Below are 17,433 nucleotides of genomic sequence, written 5' to 3'. Positions count from 1 at the left end.
CGCCCCACCATTTGAGAAGTACTGCTTTAACTGAACATTTGTATGTTCGTCCACATCTTTACCAGTGAATTTGGCAACAGGGACATCATTTTTGGACAGAATTGGTAGGTTTAGCTCAGTAAACATCTCGTTCGTACACTATTTCCATGCATTTACTCTTAGGGAGAAACGGGAGGTTGACCCACCAAGCAACAATTGGTAACGTCATGAATATTAATGAGCAAAAGTGACGTGTTGCTTGCGGTACGCCATTCCGAAGGGTTCGGTGAATCCACATGTGAAACTTGTGGGGTTCAGTACCTTTAGCAAGGCTAAGAACCACTGTTCCAACATGATTTTGTCAGAGGCAAGTAGTCAACACTACAGACACATTTACAGTTACATAAACTTTTCAAACCTTTTAATCTGTGTTTCATGTACAATTATTTGCTGTGTGAAAACTGCACTGATTTGTTTATATTCAAACTTCAACTTGCAGCAGTGTGGTTCAGGGATTCCCAACCTTGGGCCCCGGCCGCCAAAAATCCACGGCGGGGTCGCGAAGCCCTCTTGATTTTAAGGGTTTTAATTTTAGTACATGGACACAATTATTCAGGTTAAAACCAGATTTGAATAAAAATGCTTCAGAGACTAATTTGTCTCAATCAAACCCATTGCAATCAAGATTTTATTCGAAACGAGAGGGTCAGTTTATGTCGGTTTAATATCCGATCTGTACATGCGTATCTAGTGAGTACGCTATACGCAAGTCAACGTCGTATCTCCACTGGATGCTTATTTATCAACTTGATGTGCCATTTGAGGTGGGGGGTGCTATCGGCCATATCAAGGCTCGGTTTGATAATACACTTGCTCAAACCCACTGATAGAAGCACGGCGCAATGTAAAGCCAGGTTTTTACCCCCAGCTGCACACCCCAAGACCCGCCCCTGGTATATACCGCCTGCAAAAAACTTGACTAAACTATTGGCTTGCGGCCAATGCAACTAATGACTTCATCCACAAATAAACAAAAATCATGTGAGGTAGCGGTCTCGCATGTTTTATTGGGCAGTTACAAATGTGCATTAAGTCTCACAAATACGTGACAGTCAGCAATGGCAGCCCAAAGAGGATGTCCAAAAAACTCAACAAAAAAAAAAAAACAATATACAGTTACGTTTTTTTCCCCAACACTGAACCTGATATTTGATAGTCGAAAACACAACACCAATCAACATTTTAAATACTTTTTAAAACCTCAGGTCACATGTTTAGCTTGTTTGCTAACAGTTTACACAATGACTGTTACATTACTCAAGTTACTGCTCAGTTTGGTAATTCTAGTCTACATAGTGTATGTATAAAACAATGTTAAAGCTTAACAAAGTACAATAAAATGTTTAAAAGTTATGCAAAATATGTAGGCAAATAAGTCTTCGGGTCAATAACAAATCCAGTGGAATATTCCGACAATACTGCATTTGATTAACAAGCGTTTTTGGTCTTAAGCTGAAAAAATATTAGTGCAGAACAAAATTAAAACCAGAAGGTTAAAAGTGCTGGAATTAAGACATTTTTGGAGGATTTTTGAAATTCCCAGGACGTGCGAATTATTAAAAAAAAACAAAGAAAAGTAGTAATTGTGCTATCAATATAATTAATGGTACAAATATATATACATTATAAGGGGAAGGTAGTACACACATTGCCCTTCTTTCTGCATAGCACAACAAAGAAAAAACATTTTTCCTACATTTTTGTTCTTTGAGGTATATTATGTATAGCCAATGATGTATCTTTGAAAATGTCATTAGTTTATATTAAGGTAATTAATGACAATTTCACAAAGTATTGGAAGCTGACATTTTTATTCCTATTTTATTTGTATTCTAGCCTATAGTTAAGTTGACTCAATGGCTGAAAATAGACATTTAATCCATTCTGATTTGGAGGGGCTGGTAGCGAATGATTGTTGCCAGCTCTAGGTGCCTAGATGCCCTAGGTGAAAGTGTATGTATTGCCACTCCTGCCTCATGCCTCCCACCATGCAATGCGGCGCTATAAATATCGTTCCAAGTTCATGTTTTGTGCAAATTTTTTCTTCAGTTACTGTTCCAGTTGTTTCATTGATTGTTAGTTATGCTACTTGGTTTGTTGTTATGTGACAATTTTAGTTTTGTTCTGAAACCGTGATTTTGAATGATGTTTGATTTATTTATTAATTGATTTATTGTGTCTGAATGGATTTGCTCATACACTGTAACTGTAAGCACAAACTGATCCTCCCTGCCTCGTGAGAGGTACAACATAGCAGGTGGCTAATCCAATTCAGGTCAGAAACAGCAAATATTTTTAATATGTAGCCTATGAACTGGAGTATGTTAGAAAACATACGGGAAGCATGGCATAAGAATATTTTTCAGGCACCCCCCCCCCCCACCACCAAAGAAATTTGGCGCCGGCCGAGCTGTCTGCCCTCCCAGTCAAAATTGATTGGACATCTATCATCGTCAGTGGCAGCCCAGGAGTTAAAAAATGTTAAGTGCAAAATTAAGTGATTCAAAATATTTTCCATTACCTAAAAAAATAGACCAAACCTTTCAAATAATACATGCGGACATTAGCAATTAGCATGATATTAACACTTGTGTACATACATCCTTACAATGAATGGAGTTAGGCCATCGTCTGGTGGCGCATTATAAATGTGAAGTAAGGCGTCACTACATCCCACATTAAATGACCAAATACAGAGTCTACAAGGCAAAGAGGGCGTCTTCCGTCCGTTCTTGTTTCTTGTGAGAACCGACGGGAGCGCGGGCAGGATGAGCTGGGTTGTCCTCAGGGGGAGATGTGTCTGAAGTCTTTGCTCGCTCCTCCAGGAATTTATCAAACTCTGACAGAAACACAAAGAGTCTTTAAAGCACACCGATTGGTGGTGTGTTCGTTCTTAGATGAATTATTCCTTAGTGTACCTTCACTGGTGACGCCTTCATCTGGAGGATCACCTTTCTGTAAATTTAAAGATAAAAAAATTGTATTTTGATAGTTTTGTTAATGTAATTGCAGCTCATGTACAAATGTGATTTTTATGGACTTGTTTTCGTACTCTTCGTTAAATAACGTGATTGAAATTTTCATGTCAACTCTGTCGAGAACTTTTCAATGTCTGCTAACAAGTGATGATAGGCCATGTAATATTAGCTAAAAGAAATACTTAACCTTGTGTTGGCTAGGGGTGGGAACCTCAGGGTACCTCACGAGATGATATGATTTGCGATACAAGGCTCACGATATGGCGATACAACAATTTTTGATGCATGGGTCAGGAAATCATTCTAAGATATTCTACAAAACAACTAAGAAAACAGAAAATCAAGCTCTTTTCCTCCCTCTGCTGCCAATTGGAATGAGTTTATCACTAGTAGATGAAGGCCATCAGTGGTAGCCAATGCCAGGCAATGAGTTCATTTCGGGGCATTTCGTGTCATTTCCTTTTGATTTTGGGTTACAGAATAGGAAGTTACTCAAGAATGTCCCCAAATGAACAGGAAGTGACTCAAAATCAACAGGAAGTAACCTGTAAATGGCCTGAAATGAACAAGAATAAAGCAGTAAAGACTGACTGTAATTGCTCTGGTTTCAGTGCAATTGACAGTGCTAGACGTCCAATCCAGTCAAAATGAATTGGATGTCTAGCGCCATCAATATATCAGTTCTTGCTGAGAGCATATCAATAACCTTTTGGGCTACAAAGTATTGCTTTATATCACCTTTTTGATATATTGTCACACCCTTAATGTTGGCGATCTTAGATTTGTTGTTGCAATGCTTGGCGGACATTGTCTTCCTTGTGAAATGAAATGTTGATATTGTCATCTCTTTTGTGTACATGCACCATCGTTTCAACCTAATTCTATACAGATTGGTGCATGCAAGACTTAGAGAGATTTTCTCCAACTTTTTTCTGTAATTGTCAATCCAATTATCCATGTTGCAGCCTTATGTAAGAATACTCTTGATCATATCTAGAGTGTATAAGCTATCAAACAGTTATTTTAAAAAATGGAATGTATATTTGGACAATTGACATATTTTTTTGCAGTGCCCCAAACAAAATAAATGTAAAAATGAACTCCCGTAATGTATATTTTTTTAAATGACTGTTTTCTAGCCAACAACACAATCCCAACATGTATAAATCCATTTTGACCATCATTAGTTGGACATTTATATACACATACAGTGGGGAGAACAAGTATTTGATACACTGCCAATTTTGCTGGTTTTCCCACTTGCAAGCATGTGGAGGTCTGTAATTTGTATCATAAGTTCTCTTCAACTGTGAGGGACAGAATCTAATACAAAAAAAAAAAAAACAGAAAATTACGGTGTATGATTTTTAAATAATTAATTTGTATTTAACTGCATGAAATAAGTATTTGATACATTACCAACTAGTAAATATTTCGACTCTTAGTTCTTTTTTAAGAACCCCTACTGTTCTCCACTCATTACCGGAAGTAACTGCACCTGTTTGAACTTGTTACCTGTATAAAAGACACCTGTTCACATGCTCAAACAAACAAACTCCAACCTCTCCACAATGGCCAAGACCAAAGAGCTGTGTAAGGACATCAGGGATAAAATAATAGACCTGCACAAGGCTGGGATGGGCTACAGGAAAATAAGCAAGCAGCTTGGTGAGGAGGTAACAACTGTTGGAGCGATTATTAGAAAATGGAAGAAGTTCAAGTTGACGGTCAATCTGCCTCGTTCTGGGGCTCCATGCAAGATCTCACCTCGTGGGGCATCACTGATCATGAGGAAGGTGAGGGATCAGCCCAGAACTACACGGCAGGACCTGGTCAATGACCTGAAGAGAGCTGGAACCACAGTCTCGAAGAAAACCATCGGAAACACATTACGCCGTCATGGATTAAAATCCTACAGCGCACGCAAGGTCCCGCTGCTGAAGCCAGTGCATGTCCAGACACGTCTGAAGTTTGCCACTGACCATCTGGATGATCCAGAGGAGCAATGGGAGAAGGTCATGTGGTCGGATGAGACCAAAATTTTTGCTCTAAACTCGGCTCGTCGTGTTTGGAGGAAAAAGAAGGATGAGTACAACCCCAAGAACACCCTCCCAACCGTGAAACATGGAGGAGGAAACATCATTTTTTGGGGCTGCTTCTCTGCCAAGGGTACAGGACGACTGCACCGTATTGAGGGGAGGATGGATGGGGCTATGTATCACCAGATCTTGGCTGACAACCTCCTTCTTTCAGTGAGAGCCCTGAAGATAGGTCGTGGCTGGGTCTTCCAGCATGACAACGACCCAAAGCACACAGCCAAGGCAACTAAAGAGTGGCTCCATAAGAAGCATCTTAAGGTCCTGGAGTGGCCTAGCCAGTCACCAGATCTGAACCTGATAGAAAATCTATGGAGGGAGCTAAAAGTCCGTGTTGCCCGGCAGCAGCCCCGAAACCTGAAGGCTCTGGAGAAGATCTGCATGGAGGAGTGGGCCAAAATCCCTGCTGCAGGGTGTGCAAACTTTGTCAATGACTACAGGAAACGTTTGGTATCTGTAATAGGAGGTTTCTGTACCAAATATTAAGTTCGATTTTTGTGATGTATCAAATACTTATTTCATGCAATTAAATGCAAATTTATTATTCAAAAATCATACAACGTGATTTTCTGTTTTTTTTTTGTATTAGATTCCCTCCCTCACAGTTGAAGAGAACTCATGATACAAATTACAGACCTCTACATGCTTTGCAAGTGGGAAAACAAGCAAAATCGGCAGTGTATCAAATACTTGTTCTCCCCACTGTACACAGTTTATCAGATGCTTTACTCAAAATAGTAAACTTTGCAGTCAAATGCAGTGTATTAACTCATTCGCGGCCATTGTTCGGCGATAGACAAAAATGGATTGGATGTCTATCGCCGTCAATGGCACTCACAGATCATTCGCACACTCATCTGTGATGTGAGTAATTGGTGAAAATAAAGTGATATTAATTAGTAAGACTACCAAGAAATCTGATGTTTGAGGAAATTAATGTTTTGTGGGATGGATGAGTCCAAAAAAAGTGAGGAAGGGGAGAAAAGAGCAGAATGTAAATCAAATTAAATCAAATCTCACCACATCAGCACAGAGCCACTCCTCTATGTCATCCATGACAGAGGACTGCGATACTGGGATCTACGGAGCAAAGCCATCAACACCAGGGAGCCACAAAAAAATAAGCCACACGACATAAAACAAAAGCACATCAAAAAACAGGAATAAAAATCAAACGGACAAAAAAAAAAAATTGGAATCAATGAGAGCTATGGAGGAGGAAAAATGTTGAAATGACACCAAAGGTGAAAAAAAGGAGCCTACAAACTCAAAACTCTGTCACTGTGTGACAATTCGCTAGTTGCGCTGCTGACCTCAAGAACAGGAGTTCCCAGGTTGAGTGTTTTCTCATTAGCTCCGCGATGCTGACATGGCCTAACAGCTGCCGCCTAATGTCACGCAGCGGTGGTAATTATTCCACATCATTAGGGAATTAGCAAATCACTTCAACCTGATTAAGAGATGGATTGGAGGAGAAAAGCAGGAAACGCAAGGACACACCTGAAGCGCGCGCACACACATATAGATATAAAGGATCCGTGATGGTGAGATTGCAGTGACCTTGACAGAATTTAATTAACCCTTTATAAGCAAGTGACTATTTTTGGTCATTTAAAAACTTTGCCTCACAATATCAAGATTTGGTAGAGTACAAGTGTGGCCTACATGAGGCGAAATGTGAATTACACATACAGTATGGGGATACCAGGTCTCAATTAGAATGATATTATTTATTATTAATAATTATTATCTTTTATATATATTATTTTTATGAATAACTAAAATGATACATTAATAAAAAGTTACAGCCCCCCCCATAAAGTTAATAAAAATTAAATGAAATAGCATTATTAACAGATCTTTTTTTTTAATTATTATTATTATTCTTTTTTGTTGTTGTTCTTAATAAAAACAAACACATGAATAACCTGCCTAGTGACTGCGGATGCAAATCAGCATTTTTTTTTTCTACAATCTGGCATATTTACATCTTATAGATGTACATCAATGTGCACTGTCCCTATCAAATAAATAAAATAAGAGAATACTGTTTTTTTCTCTTTTTGTAGTTGTTTTTTTTCTATAAAGGGTTAGAATTAACAGATTTTTTAATTATTGTTTTTGTTTTTAATAAAAACAAAAAACATGAAAAACATTTTAAATAAAGATATTAAACTGCAGTTTTATCTTTTAAAATAAATCAGAGAATACTGTTTTTTCCTTTTTTTTTTGTATTTTTAATTTTTTGAAAAAACAAACCAAGTTGTTTATTTTTTAAAATAAATTACTGAATATTTTTAGATGTCCAATTAATTAAGGGTAGGAGGACTGGCTGTGAATGCTCATGTTTCAGAGCCACTGACATCACATTATGACTGGGAGGGCTGAAAACGAACCCAGTCAAAATGGACTGGACGTCTAGCGCCGTTAATGGCACCCAATAAGTTAAATGATTGTCTTATGAAGGTTTAAGAGTAGTTTATCACATAACCTAAAATGTAATGTCATTGCATGAGGCCACCAGGACAACATATTGCTAATGCTGGAGGTAAAGGATTTACAGTGGTGACAGTTTGATCAACGCCTCCAATCACAATGAAAATAAAATACACCCTAAAAAGTCTATTCGTAAACAAATGTGAAATCTGTGCACTCCACGTGCTTTGTGATACCAAAAGCAGAACAGGTGTGTTTGTGCAGCCAGTGAAAAGTTGAACCTGCGATTAGGGAACAAAGAGAGTCTTATCAGGAAGACTTATCAAAAGTGACGGTGGAAAGGTTTTTCTCGTGAGTAGATCAGAGAAGAGAGCTAATCCAAAGTGAAGCACATTCACTCGTTTACATGTAGCCAAATAATCCTTTTTGGCAGTAACCTGGTTATGTAAGGCCATCTTTACAAAATAAATATATATAATTTATTTTTAATATATTATGGTGGATGAATGGTAAGCACATCTGCCTCACATTTTTGAGATCCAGAGTTCAATCCTGGGGTCTGGTCTTCCTATGTGTGCGCTAGGGGTGTGCCATCTTAGGCCCCCCACGATTCGATTCGATTCGATTACGATTCAGGGTGCTCCGATTTGATTTTTGATTGATGATCACGGTTATCACGATTATCGATGCACCGTACATTACTGATTAATAAAGTAGCCAAACAAATTTATGTCCATTATTTATTTAAAATATCCTTATGATTCAACAGGAACGATGGAAACATGCCCACAAAAAGAAAAGCTGCCCTTAAGCTGCTTTTTTATTTATTTATTTATTTTTTTTTACAAGAAAGTGCAAAAACATTAACCATTTTAAAGGGAGTACTTATATCTCTCAACAATACAATAAAATTTACACTGGTGGAATGAATTCCACATTTTCTGGACACAAAGTGTATGTAGATATAAGACTTCTTTTAACCAATATACTTTGTTTTAGTGATGCACGATAATACATTTTTCAACCGATATCGATAACCGATAATTTCCTGCCCCTTCCACCCGATAACCGATAATGTCACGCCGATAATTCTATTCAAATATGTATGTAAAATGTTAAAGAATACAAAGATCAAATGTTACTGTGCAAAAATATAATTTAGTGCTATTTTTTTCCACATCAAATGTGAACAAGTAGTAAATTCCAACATCTAAACAATGGCAATGACATTGTGTAATGGTAAGCTTTTGGCAACAATTACTTAGAGAGTAAACACCCAAGTTGCACAAAAATGCCTTTAAAAGTAAAACATTCCTAACATATATCACATTACTACACTGCAAAAACACCTCCTTAAAACTAGCAGAATTGGACAAAACTGTTGATTGCACACATTTGGAGGCTAAATCAAGTATATAATTATCGGATTGCATTATCGGTTGAATTTTGTTTTATCTAGATTATCTGTGTGACGTCATAATTGCCATTATCGGCCGATAATTATCGGTGACCGATATTATCGTGCATCTCTACTTTGTTTTCACAGTGTTGCCTCCCTTGTGTAACTCTTGGAGTGACAGGTGGAAATCACAACTGCTCTTGATCACTTTTAACTAGTGGCGTTTATTGCCGAGCACATAAGAAAGTCCGGCAGCCTCCAACATCGCCACACACACACTCATTACAGCGCGCGCACTTTCTTCTCTTCCTGCCCGCCCACGCGCACACACGCCTGTCAGCTCCCAGGCAGCACTTGCAACAACAGATTTCTGTACTATTTCGCATGTTTGTAGTGTTACCGCTGTACTTAATCATGGTTTTACACGTTCTGCATATGAAATACACGTTAGCTAATTAGCTTAGCGCAGCGAATTAGCTAATTCTGTACCTACCTCTCTCATATACAAATTTAAATTCCAGTCTTTTAGAGTAAATCTCTCTCCCAATAACCATCATCCGTCATAACGTTGTGCGTGCATCCGTTAACGGTGTCCGTGCGGCAGACGTGTCTTGAATTCCGTTCCGTTACGAGCAGCTGTCATAAAGTTATGAGAGAAAAATCATCATTTTTGAACCTTTATGAATCGTAATCGAATCGTCACGTGTCGAATCGCGATGCATGTAATAATCTAATTCTTAAATCTAATTTTTTGAAACTCGTCTAGTTTACGCAGGGTTATTCAAAATGTAGAATTGAGGTGATTTGCAGCATCACGTTCTATGTGAATGGTGATGTTGTCGTGCGAATGTAATATGCTGATTTATTTAAAATCCTCTATGCTCAAGTATATAAACAGTTAATTCCGAATGTCGAAAAAAAAATGGAATATTCAACTCTACCCAAATGTTGGCTGCATGTAAACCTTGAGTGACAAAAGGGGAAATTGGACTAGGAAAACACCAACTCCATTGTCACTTTACTAAAAACATTCCAACTACAGAGTTACGTGTTAGTTGACTAGTCGATGTCAAGTGTTGATTAATATTTAATTTGTGTGTTAGTAACATTTATTGTTCATCCCAAATCGTCCAGCCCGAATTTGCAGTCTACAGTCATTTTAGCGTGCTTATGAAACAAGATGGATCTGGCTGATACAACAATGTGAAGGTTCAAGTATTGTCAATTTTTCCAAAGAGCAGTAAGGAGGATTTAATCATTTACTGCCAGCCCACTTACAGTGTGTGTACATACGTATACAGTGGGGAGAACAAGTATTTGATACACTGCCAATGACACTGGCAGTGTATCAAATACTTGTTCTCCCCACTGTACGTATAGTACAGTGATCCCTCGCAACTTTGCCCTCATTGCATCGCGGATTTAAACAAATATATTATATTATTATATAAAAGAGTTCTAAAAACATTTAAGTACACTTTATTCACATCTACATATGTACACAGCTGGCCAAAAAGTATTGGCATCCCTGCAATTCTGTCAGATAATGCTCAATTTCTGCCAGAAAATGGTTGCAATTACAAATGCTTTGGTAGTAATATCTTCATTTATTTTGTTTGCAGTGAAAAAACAAAAAGAGAATGAAAAAAAAACAAATGATGGAATTTTAGACCATTCTTCTTTGGCCAACTGCTCCAGGTCTCTGAGATTTGAAGGGTGCGTTCTCCAAACTGTCATTTTCGGATCTCTCCACAGGTCTTCTATGGGATTCAGGTCTGGCCTCATTGCTGGCCACTTTAGAAGTCTCCAGTGCTTTCTCTCAAACCATTTTCTAGTGCTTTCTGAAGTGTGTTTTGGGTCATTGTCCTGCTGGAAGACCCATGACCTCTGAGTTTCCTCACACTGGGCCCTACATTATGCTGCAAAATTTGTTGGTAGTCTTCAGACTTCATAATGCCATGCACACGGTCAAGCAGTCCAGTGCCAGAGGCAGCAAAGCAACCCCAAAACATCAGGGAACCTCCGCAATGTTTGACTGTGGGGACCGTGTTCTTTTCAAAGTGTTCTTTTCTCTCTCCAAAATGTTTTTGGGTTTCTCAGGTCAGTTTTGGCAAACTCCAGCCTGGCACTTTTATGTCTCTGGGTCAGAAGTGGGGTCTTCCTGGGTATCCTACCATAGAGTCCCTTATCATTCAGACGCTGATGGGTAGTACGGGTTGACCTGTTGTACCCTCGGACTGCAGGACAGTTTGAACTTCTTTGGATGTTAGTTGAGGTTATTTAACCACCATCCGCACAACCTTTCGTTGAAATCTCTCGTCAATTTTTCTTTTTCGTCCACATCTAGGGAGTTAGCCACAGTGCCATGGGCTTTACACTTATTGACGACACTGTGCACAGTAGACACAGGAACATTCAGGCCTTTGGAGATGGACTTGTAGCCTTAAGATTGCCTATGCTTCCTCACAATTTTGCATCTCAAGTCCTCAGACCGTTCTTTGGTCTTCTTTCTTTGCTCCATGCTCAATGTGGTACACACAAGGACACAGGACAAAGGTTGAGTCAACTTTAATCCATTTTAACTCGATACACGTGTGATTCAGTTATTGCCACCACCTGTTATGTGCCACAGGTACGTAACAGGTGCTGTTAATTACACAAATTAGTGTAGCATCACATGATTTTTCAAAGGGTGCTAATACTTTTGTCCAGCCCATTTTTGGAGTTTTGGGTAAAATGATAATGAAATGATTTCATTTTTTTCCATTCTCTTTTGTGTATTTTCATTGCAAGCAAATTAAATGAAGATATTAGTACCAAAGCATTTGTAATTGAAATAATTTTCTAGGAGAAATTGAGTATTATCTGACAGAATTGCAGGTGTGCCAATATTTTTGGCCAGCAGTGCATGTACACTTACATACACGGTACATATTGTTTGAGAGAAAGTGAGAGAATGAATGTGCAGTACGTATTATACATACATAATTTAAGAGTTGTCTGATATTATCGGCTAGCCAATTATATCGGACGATAAAAGCATTTTATAATGATATAAGAGAATATTGACATCAGATTTTCATTATCGGTTTTTGGGGCCAATATGTGTGTTGCGTTAAAAGTGAATGTAGAAGTTTTCTGCCATTGTAAAATGAACAATAAATGATTGAAAAATAATGATTAAGTTAAGTCCACGACCGCATATATTGGTATCGGTTTGATATTGGTTCCGGATTTTGGGAGTTGGACAATATCAGGATATCGGTTATAAAGACCTTATTGGACACCTCTGCATTGTTTTATGTATGTTATTCATATTAATCAGATTTTATTTACATGTTTGAAATTATTCTGTAATGTTTTAATGATAACATATGCATTTATAGGGGTTTATATACACACTTAATGATATTATATATACAGTAGAGCTGAAACGAATACTCGAGCAACTCGAGTAACTCAAGTTTAAAAACTGATCCAAGTAATTTTATTCACCTCGAGGAATCATTTAATTTTGCCAGCTTTAAGCATCACGTTTTGCCCGGAGTACTTTTAATGTGGGACAACACGCTGACGTCATGTGCGTAGAGGAAGAAGCAATAAAAAAATAAAAATAAACTTACTGCAGCCGCTACAAACTACGCCGACGTTGCTAAAAACTACGCCCGCATGATGCTAGTTTGGTAGCAGGTAATGTCCAAGGCGTCTCATAGATATAGCATGCATTTAGAACTAGATGCGAAATGACAGACTCGGCCGCGTCTGGGCAGCGTTAGTAAACAGCCGCCATCTTTAAGCAGTAGACTTCTCGGCGCTAATAAATATAACGTTACTGTCACTCGCTCACGTAACGTTAGCCCTTTGAAGGGCTAGGTTTCTATTGATTATGACCACTGTCGATGAGTGGCTAATGTGTCTTAAATACAGGCTTTATTTAATCTGTAAAAACATAGTGCTGTAGATTGATGAGGGTGTAAAATTAAAACATAATAAAGCTAACTGTCAGTTTTAGCTCAGTAGTCATTGCTGAATAAAACACCAGATAGCACTGGTCCCTAATGTGCTCCAATACAGCAGGTATCATACATTTATTTTGAACACAAAAACTCAAAATCCTATCAGTACTTACAGTTTAGACTAACTTAAAACTTAACTAGAACTTAAAAATAGCTTGACACAAATGGAAATTCAATTGAAACACGTGGGAAAAACACGTAGCTTACAAGTGATGTGTTTTATCAAGCGTAATTACATTTTTAGGTAAGAAATGTTTTTTTTAATAAGATCTAGAAGTGTTTTGAGTGAAAGCAGTGAATTTTTTTCCCGAGTCACATCTGAGATGCAATTGTTGGCTGTTTTCAACAATGTACATCGAAAATAAAGACACTGATTGACTGAAAATGGTTCAATATTGGATGAAATGTGTTTTTTTTCTCATGTATATTTATAATTGCTCTTTACCTTAAAAAAATGTTTTATCCGATTACTCGATTAATCGATAGAATTTTCAGTCGATTATTCGATTACTAAAATATTCGATAGCTGCAGCCCTTATATACAGTACACCAAAAAATATTTATGTTAAAAATGGGGGGGACACTACTTCGCCTTTTTTCACCTTACGCGGGTCAGCTGTGGTCCCAATTAACAGTGATAATTGAGGGATCACTGTATACACAGAGTATGTGTTGTGGTAGTAAGTTAAAGACAAATGAAATGTATATTGAATACACACATTGATGGTGATAGATGTCCAATCCATTTTTAACTCCCAGTCAAAATGGATTAGATAACTCTATTACCACCACTGGTAGCCAAGTAGTAAATGTGATTGGCATTAGTTACCATTAAGTTTTGCAGCTATGTCAATTAAGTACAACAGTAGTTGGGCAATATGGAGAAAACTCTTTTGGCTATGTTTTCATAGAAATATAATTGGCATGTATCCTAAACAAAGGAGGATTTAAATCCATGCAGCAAAATAAATACCTGACCAAACACAATGTCCTGCCAAGTAAAATATTTAACACAACTGCTGGCACGAAGCCATTCTGTTTAAATAGCCGCAACACCATCTGCAATAACTACAAAATAGCTGCTTCAGCTAAAAACAGCAGAGCCAAATTCACAGCTATAATATGACTTTTAATGCTTACATCATCATATTACCCATAACTGAGTACAACACCGGTATTAGGTATGAAATAAGGAAAATTTGCAGCTAGGGGTTTTTTAAGGAAAGAGTGGCGTGAGACTAAAAACTGAGAGCAGTGGATTACGAATGAAGCGGGTGGTGATGGTCAGCGGCTGGAATAATGGAGGATTAGGAGGACACACTAATGATGGAGTCCTCACCATTCCTTGCGTGATAAGCCAGCTGTCTATGGGCAGCTCCTGATCTGCTGGGTTATCATCCCCTTCTAACCTCAGCTGAATTAACAACAGAAATACACCTTACTACAAAGAAGAAAGGACGCAGCACAGTATAGCACGGAAAGCCAAGTCAAATACTGTATGTTCAGGAGGGAAAAGACAATGAAAAAAGGATGGACACAAAGATTTATTAAAAAAAAAAAAAAAAAAGTGAAAAAAATGGAATGCAGCAACGAAAGTGACTTTACCTTGGCACTGTTTGTGTATGATTAACTAATTGGCTGACATTGACAGCAATAGACGTCCAATCCATTTTGAGTGGGAGTCAATGGCAGCCAATGAGTAAAGACCTTTTGGATTTGAACGATTTTTAGATAGTATATTTTTGGGCCAGAAGTCACACTGTTTTTTCCCTTTTTCCCCATAGTTTGGTTTGTCCTGTGATTCAGTATGAGGCTTCAAAAATTAATTTCTCCCCAAAAAATGAGACTTATAGTCCAGTGTAACTGTTTTTTCTTCTTCTTCATGATACCTTTTTTGATTGGTTTGACTAATATTCCATCATTGCCTGAAAAATATGGTATGTCTGGAAACAATTAACCAAATATCCAAATAGTTGACGATTAATTTGATACTTCGTGAAGTAAGGTGCCAAAAAAATTCTCATCCGACGTGGTTGAGTGCACTTACCATTCCCGTGTTGTGCTGTCTGACATCCAATGCTGAAGCCAGACCTCCTATAGCCTGAGGGTCTTCGTACTTGACACTGTTAACAACAAACACAATAACACAGAGAAGACCCACAAGCCAATTGTTGCTTTGCTTCTATAGCTATCAGAAAGAACAAAAAACACTAGTGGTGACAATTAAAGGTGCACCTCTTAATCGGGCAGATTTCAGATAATACCTGTTTTGTGAATGCTCACATTCAGAATGTTCCAGCATTGAAAGATATTAAGGAAAGACAAGGTTTTTAATTTATCAATTTCTTTAAACCTTGTGATTCTCTTTTTGTAAAGCAAAATACTCCTGCATATTTTGGTGAAGGAAGATATAATTTTGCCGTTTTTAATTTTTCGATTATTTTTTAGAGAACGACTGCATGTGATGTTAAAAAAACAGTCTTGGTTGTGAATGGAGTTTGAAAGAGGCATATTGTTGTTGAAAAAAAATCGGAACTCAATCTCAGCAGGTAAAGCTTTTCAAAAATCAGTGATTGGACGTTAAAAAGTTATCTGTGCACCTCTAGTTACAATCCCCCCAATTTATCCCAACATACTTTTTGCGCTGCTCAGCCAGAGAGCTGCTACGAGTCTGGGCAAACATGTCGAAGTCGTCCTGTTTTTGACTGGGTAGGGTCGTAGGCTTGACATCTGGAAAAAGGCAAACCGTGAAAGGGCAAAAGGAAAGAGAGAGTTAGAAATCATTGGCTGCCATTTACTTTATATTAAAACAATGTCTTCAAACGATTAATCGACTATCAAAAGTTGTTGACTAATTTCATAATCAATTAGTCAACGAACGATCGTTGGATCTTTGCAGCCGTAACACCGATATATAATCGAAAATTTGACGCCCACGCATGTGAACACTAGGTCTTATAATTTTGGCAGTGAATTTTCATACCAAGACTGGCCATTGCAGAGGACAGCGAGGCCGCTGCGGCCTTCCGGGCTGGGGAGGCCGCAGCTCCCGCGGTGCTTTGAGTTGGTGGACCGGGTGTAACCACTGCAGGGGAACCGGGACCCAAATCTATCAGGTTGTCATCTGTGCTGTCACCTACAATCTGAAAAGCCATCACCAGCGAATCACAATACAAATAGACCGAAGCACGCCAACAGATCAACAGAAGGCAAGTACAAACAGCAATGTGGCAAGAGATGCCCCGCTCCTCTCACACATGGCAAACTGGCAAATACACCGTCCAAACAACAGACTGCTAACTTGGCCTGTAGCACATTTCCAGCCCATGTAAATATCATAACAGTATTGCAGATGCTGCTTTAGGGCTGGATCTTCAGTCAACTCGCAAATACTTCCATAACCCAACAGCTAACGTTGCCTAACTACGCAAACAAACAACTTTGGATGCATTCAAAGACTATAATGACAATGACAACAATACTCACCCCTTTTTTCTGAGCGCTAGACCTGTACCTCTCATACCTGGAAGCAGCACAGTTATGAAATTCATTTCACAGCATGTTTTTCATATGAATAGCTTTAAGAAGAAGCGCACCTCTCGTAACGGAGGAATATGTTGTTGAGGTCATCGTTGACGTGGAGCAATTCCTCGGTCACTTCCTCGTTGGACACACGCGAGATCAGCTCAACCACTCGCTGTTGCATTGCTCTGCATGTCCTGTGCAGCTCCTAAATAGGAAGCAGTGCATATAGACAGGTTGGTTCAGTTGGCTTTAGATGTGAGGTTGTTTAAAGGAGACAAGTCCAGAGTACGGCCCGGGGGCCAAATAAAGCCCGTGGTCAAATTTCATCCGGCCCCCAGCCTCTGTCATAAAAGCAATAACATCTGGCCCAAACACAGACTTAATAAATTGCTCAGCAGTACTGCAACCAGCATATGAAGTAGCTTACACACGAAACGCTGCTCCTCATTTACCCACTAAAAGGCAGCAGCACTTTAACCCTTTATTGCCAAATGTATCACATTTGATACACCTAAAATTTCATGATTTTCAGACTAATTTAGAATTTTTACCTTTCTTTTTGGAAAAAAAAAATGATGGATGCAAGTCAACACATGCATCTGCAGGTTCCATGAGAATAAAACATGATTTAGCATGGGTTATAGACAGTGTTGTCACAGATTACTTAAAAAAGTAATTTAATTACTGATGACTGATTACACCTCAAAAAAGTAATCTAGTTACTTTACCGATTACTTTATAATCAAAGTAACTAAGTTACTTTAAAAGTAACTTATCAGTTACTTTTTACCAATTTTTCTCCTTTTGCTGCCTCAACATAAAAACGACAACAAAATAATGTAATCACATGTAGTTGAATTTTTCACATAAGGCTTAATCTTTGAGTTAGCGGGGGTTTAATTAGTCGATGGAGTTGATTTCAACCACCATTGACTCGCGCTAGC

At 38.3% G+C, this 17,433-nt stretch overlaps 1 protein-coding gene across 4 annotated transcripts in view; it reads right to left on the bottom strand.

Annotated features, from left to right (window-relative positions):
• Positions 1 to 1,032: 1,032 nt before the first annotated feature.
• LOC130932176 (TOM1-like protein 2) overlaps positions 1,033 to 17,433 on the bottom strand; it is a 43,543-nt gene continuing 27,142 nt past the window's right edge. For 2 of the 4 annotated variants that reach the window (XM_057861641.1, XM_057861643.1), the window contains 9 exons: positions 16,561 to 16,694; positions 16,451 to 16,487; positions 15,948 to 16,107; positions 15,601 to 15,694; positions 15,012 to 15,087; positions 14,304 to 14,378; positions 6,134 to 6,193; positions 2,958 to 2,994; positions 1,033 to 2,878 (listed from right to left, as the gene is read on the bottom strand). In XM_057861641.1, the coding sequence (XP_057717624.1) occupies positions 2,739 to 2,878; positions 2,958 to 2,994; positions 6,134 to 6,193; positions 14,304 to 14,378; positions 15,012 to 15,087; positions 15,601 to 15,694; positions 15,948 to 16,107; positions 16,451 to 16,487; positions 16,561 to 16,694 (813 nt within the window). In that variant the 3' untranslated portion in view covers positions 1,033 to 2,738. The remainder of the gene's footprint in view (positions 2,879 to 2,957; positions 2,995 to 6,133; positions 6,194 to 14,303; positions 14,379 to 15,011; positions 15,088 to 15,600; positions 15,695 to 15,947; positions 16,108 to 16,450; positions 16,488 to 16,560; positions 16,695 to 17,433) is intronic. The other 2 variants (XM_057861642.1, XM_057861644.1) reach the window with 2 other exon arrangements.

This window comes from Corythoichthys intestinalis, chromosome 16 (assembly GCF_030265065.1).
Source record: "Corythoichthys intestinalis isolate RoL2023-P3 chromosome 16, ASM3026506v1, whole genome shotgun sequence".
In the NCBI taxonomy this organism is placed as follows: Eukaryota; Metazoa; Chordata; class Actinopteri; order Syngnathiformes; family Syngnathidae; genus Corythoichthys; species Corythoichthys intestinalis.
This window is presented reverse-complemented; position numbering and strand designations above follow the sequence as displayed.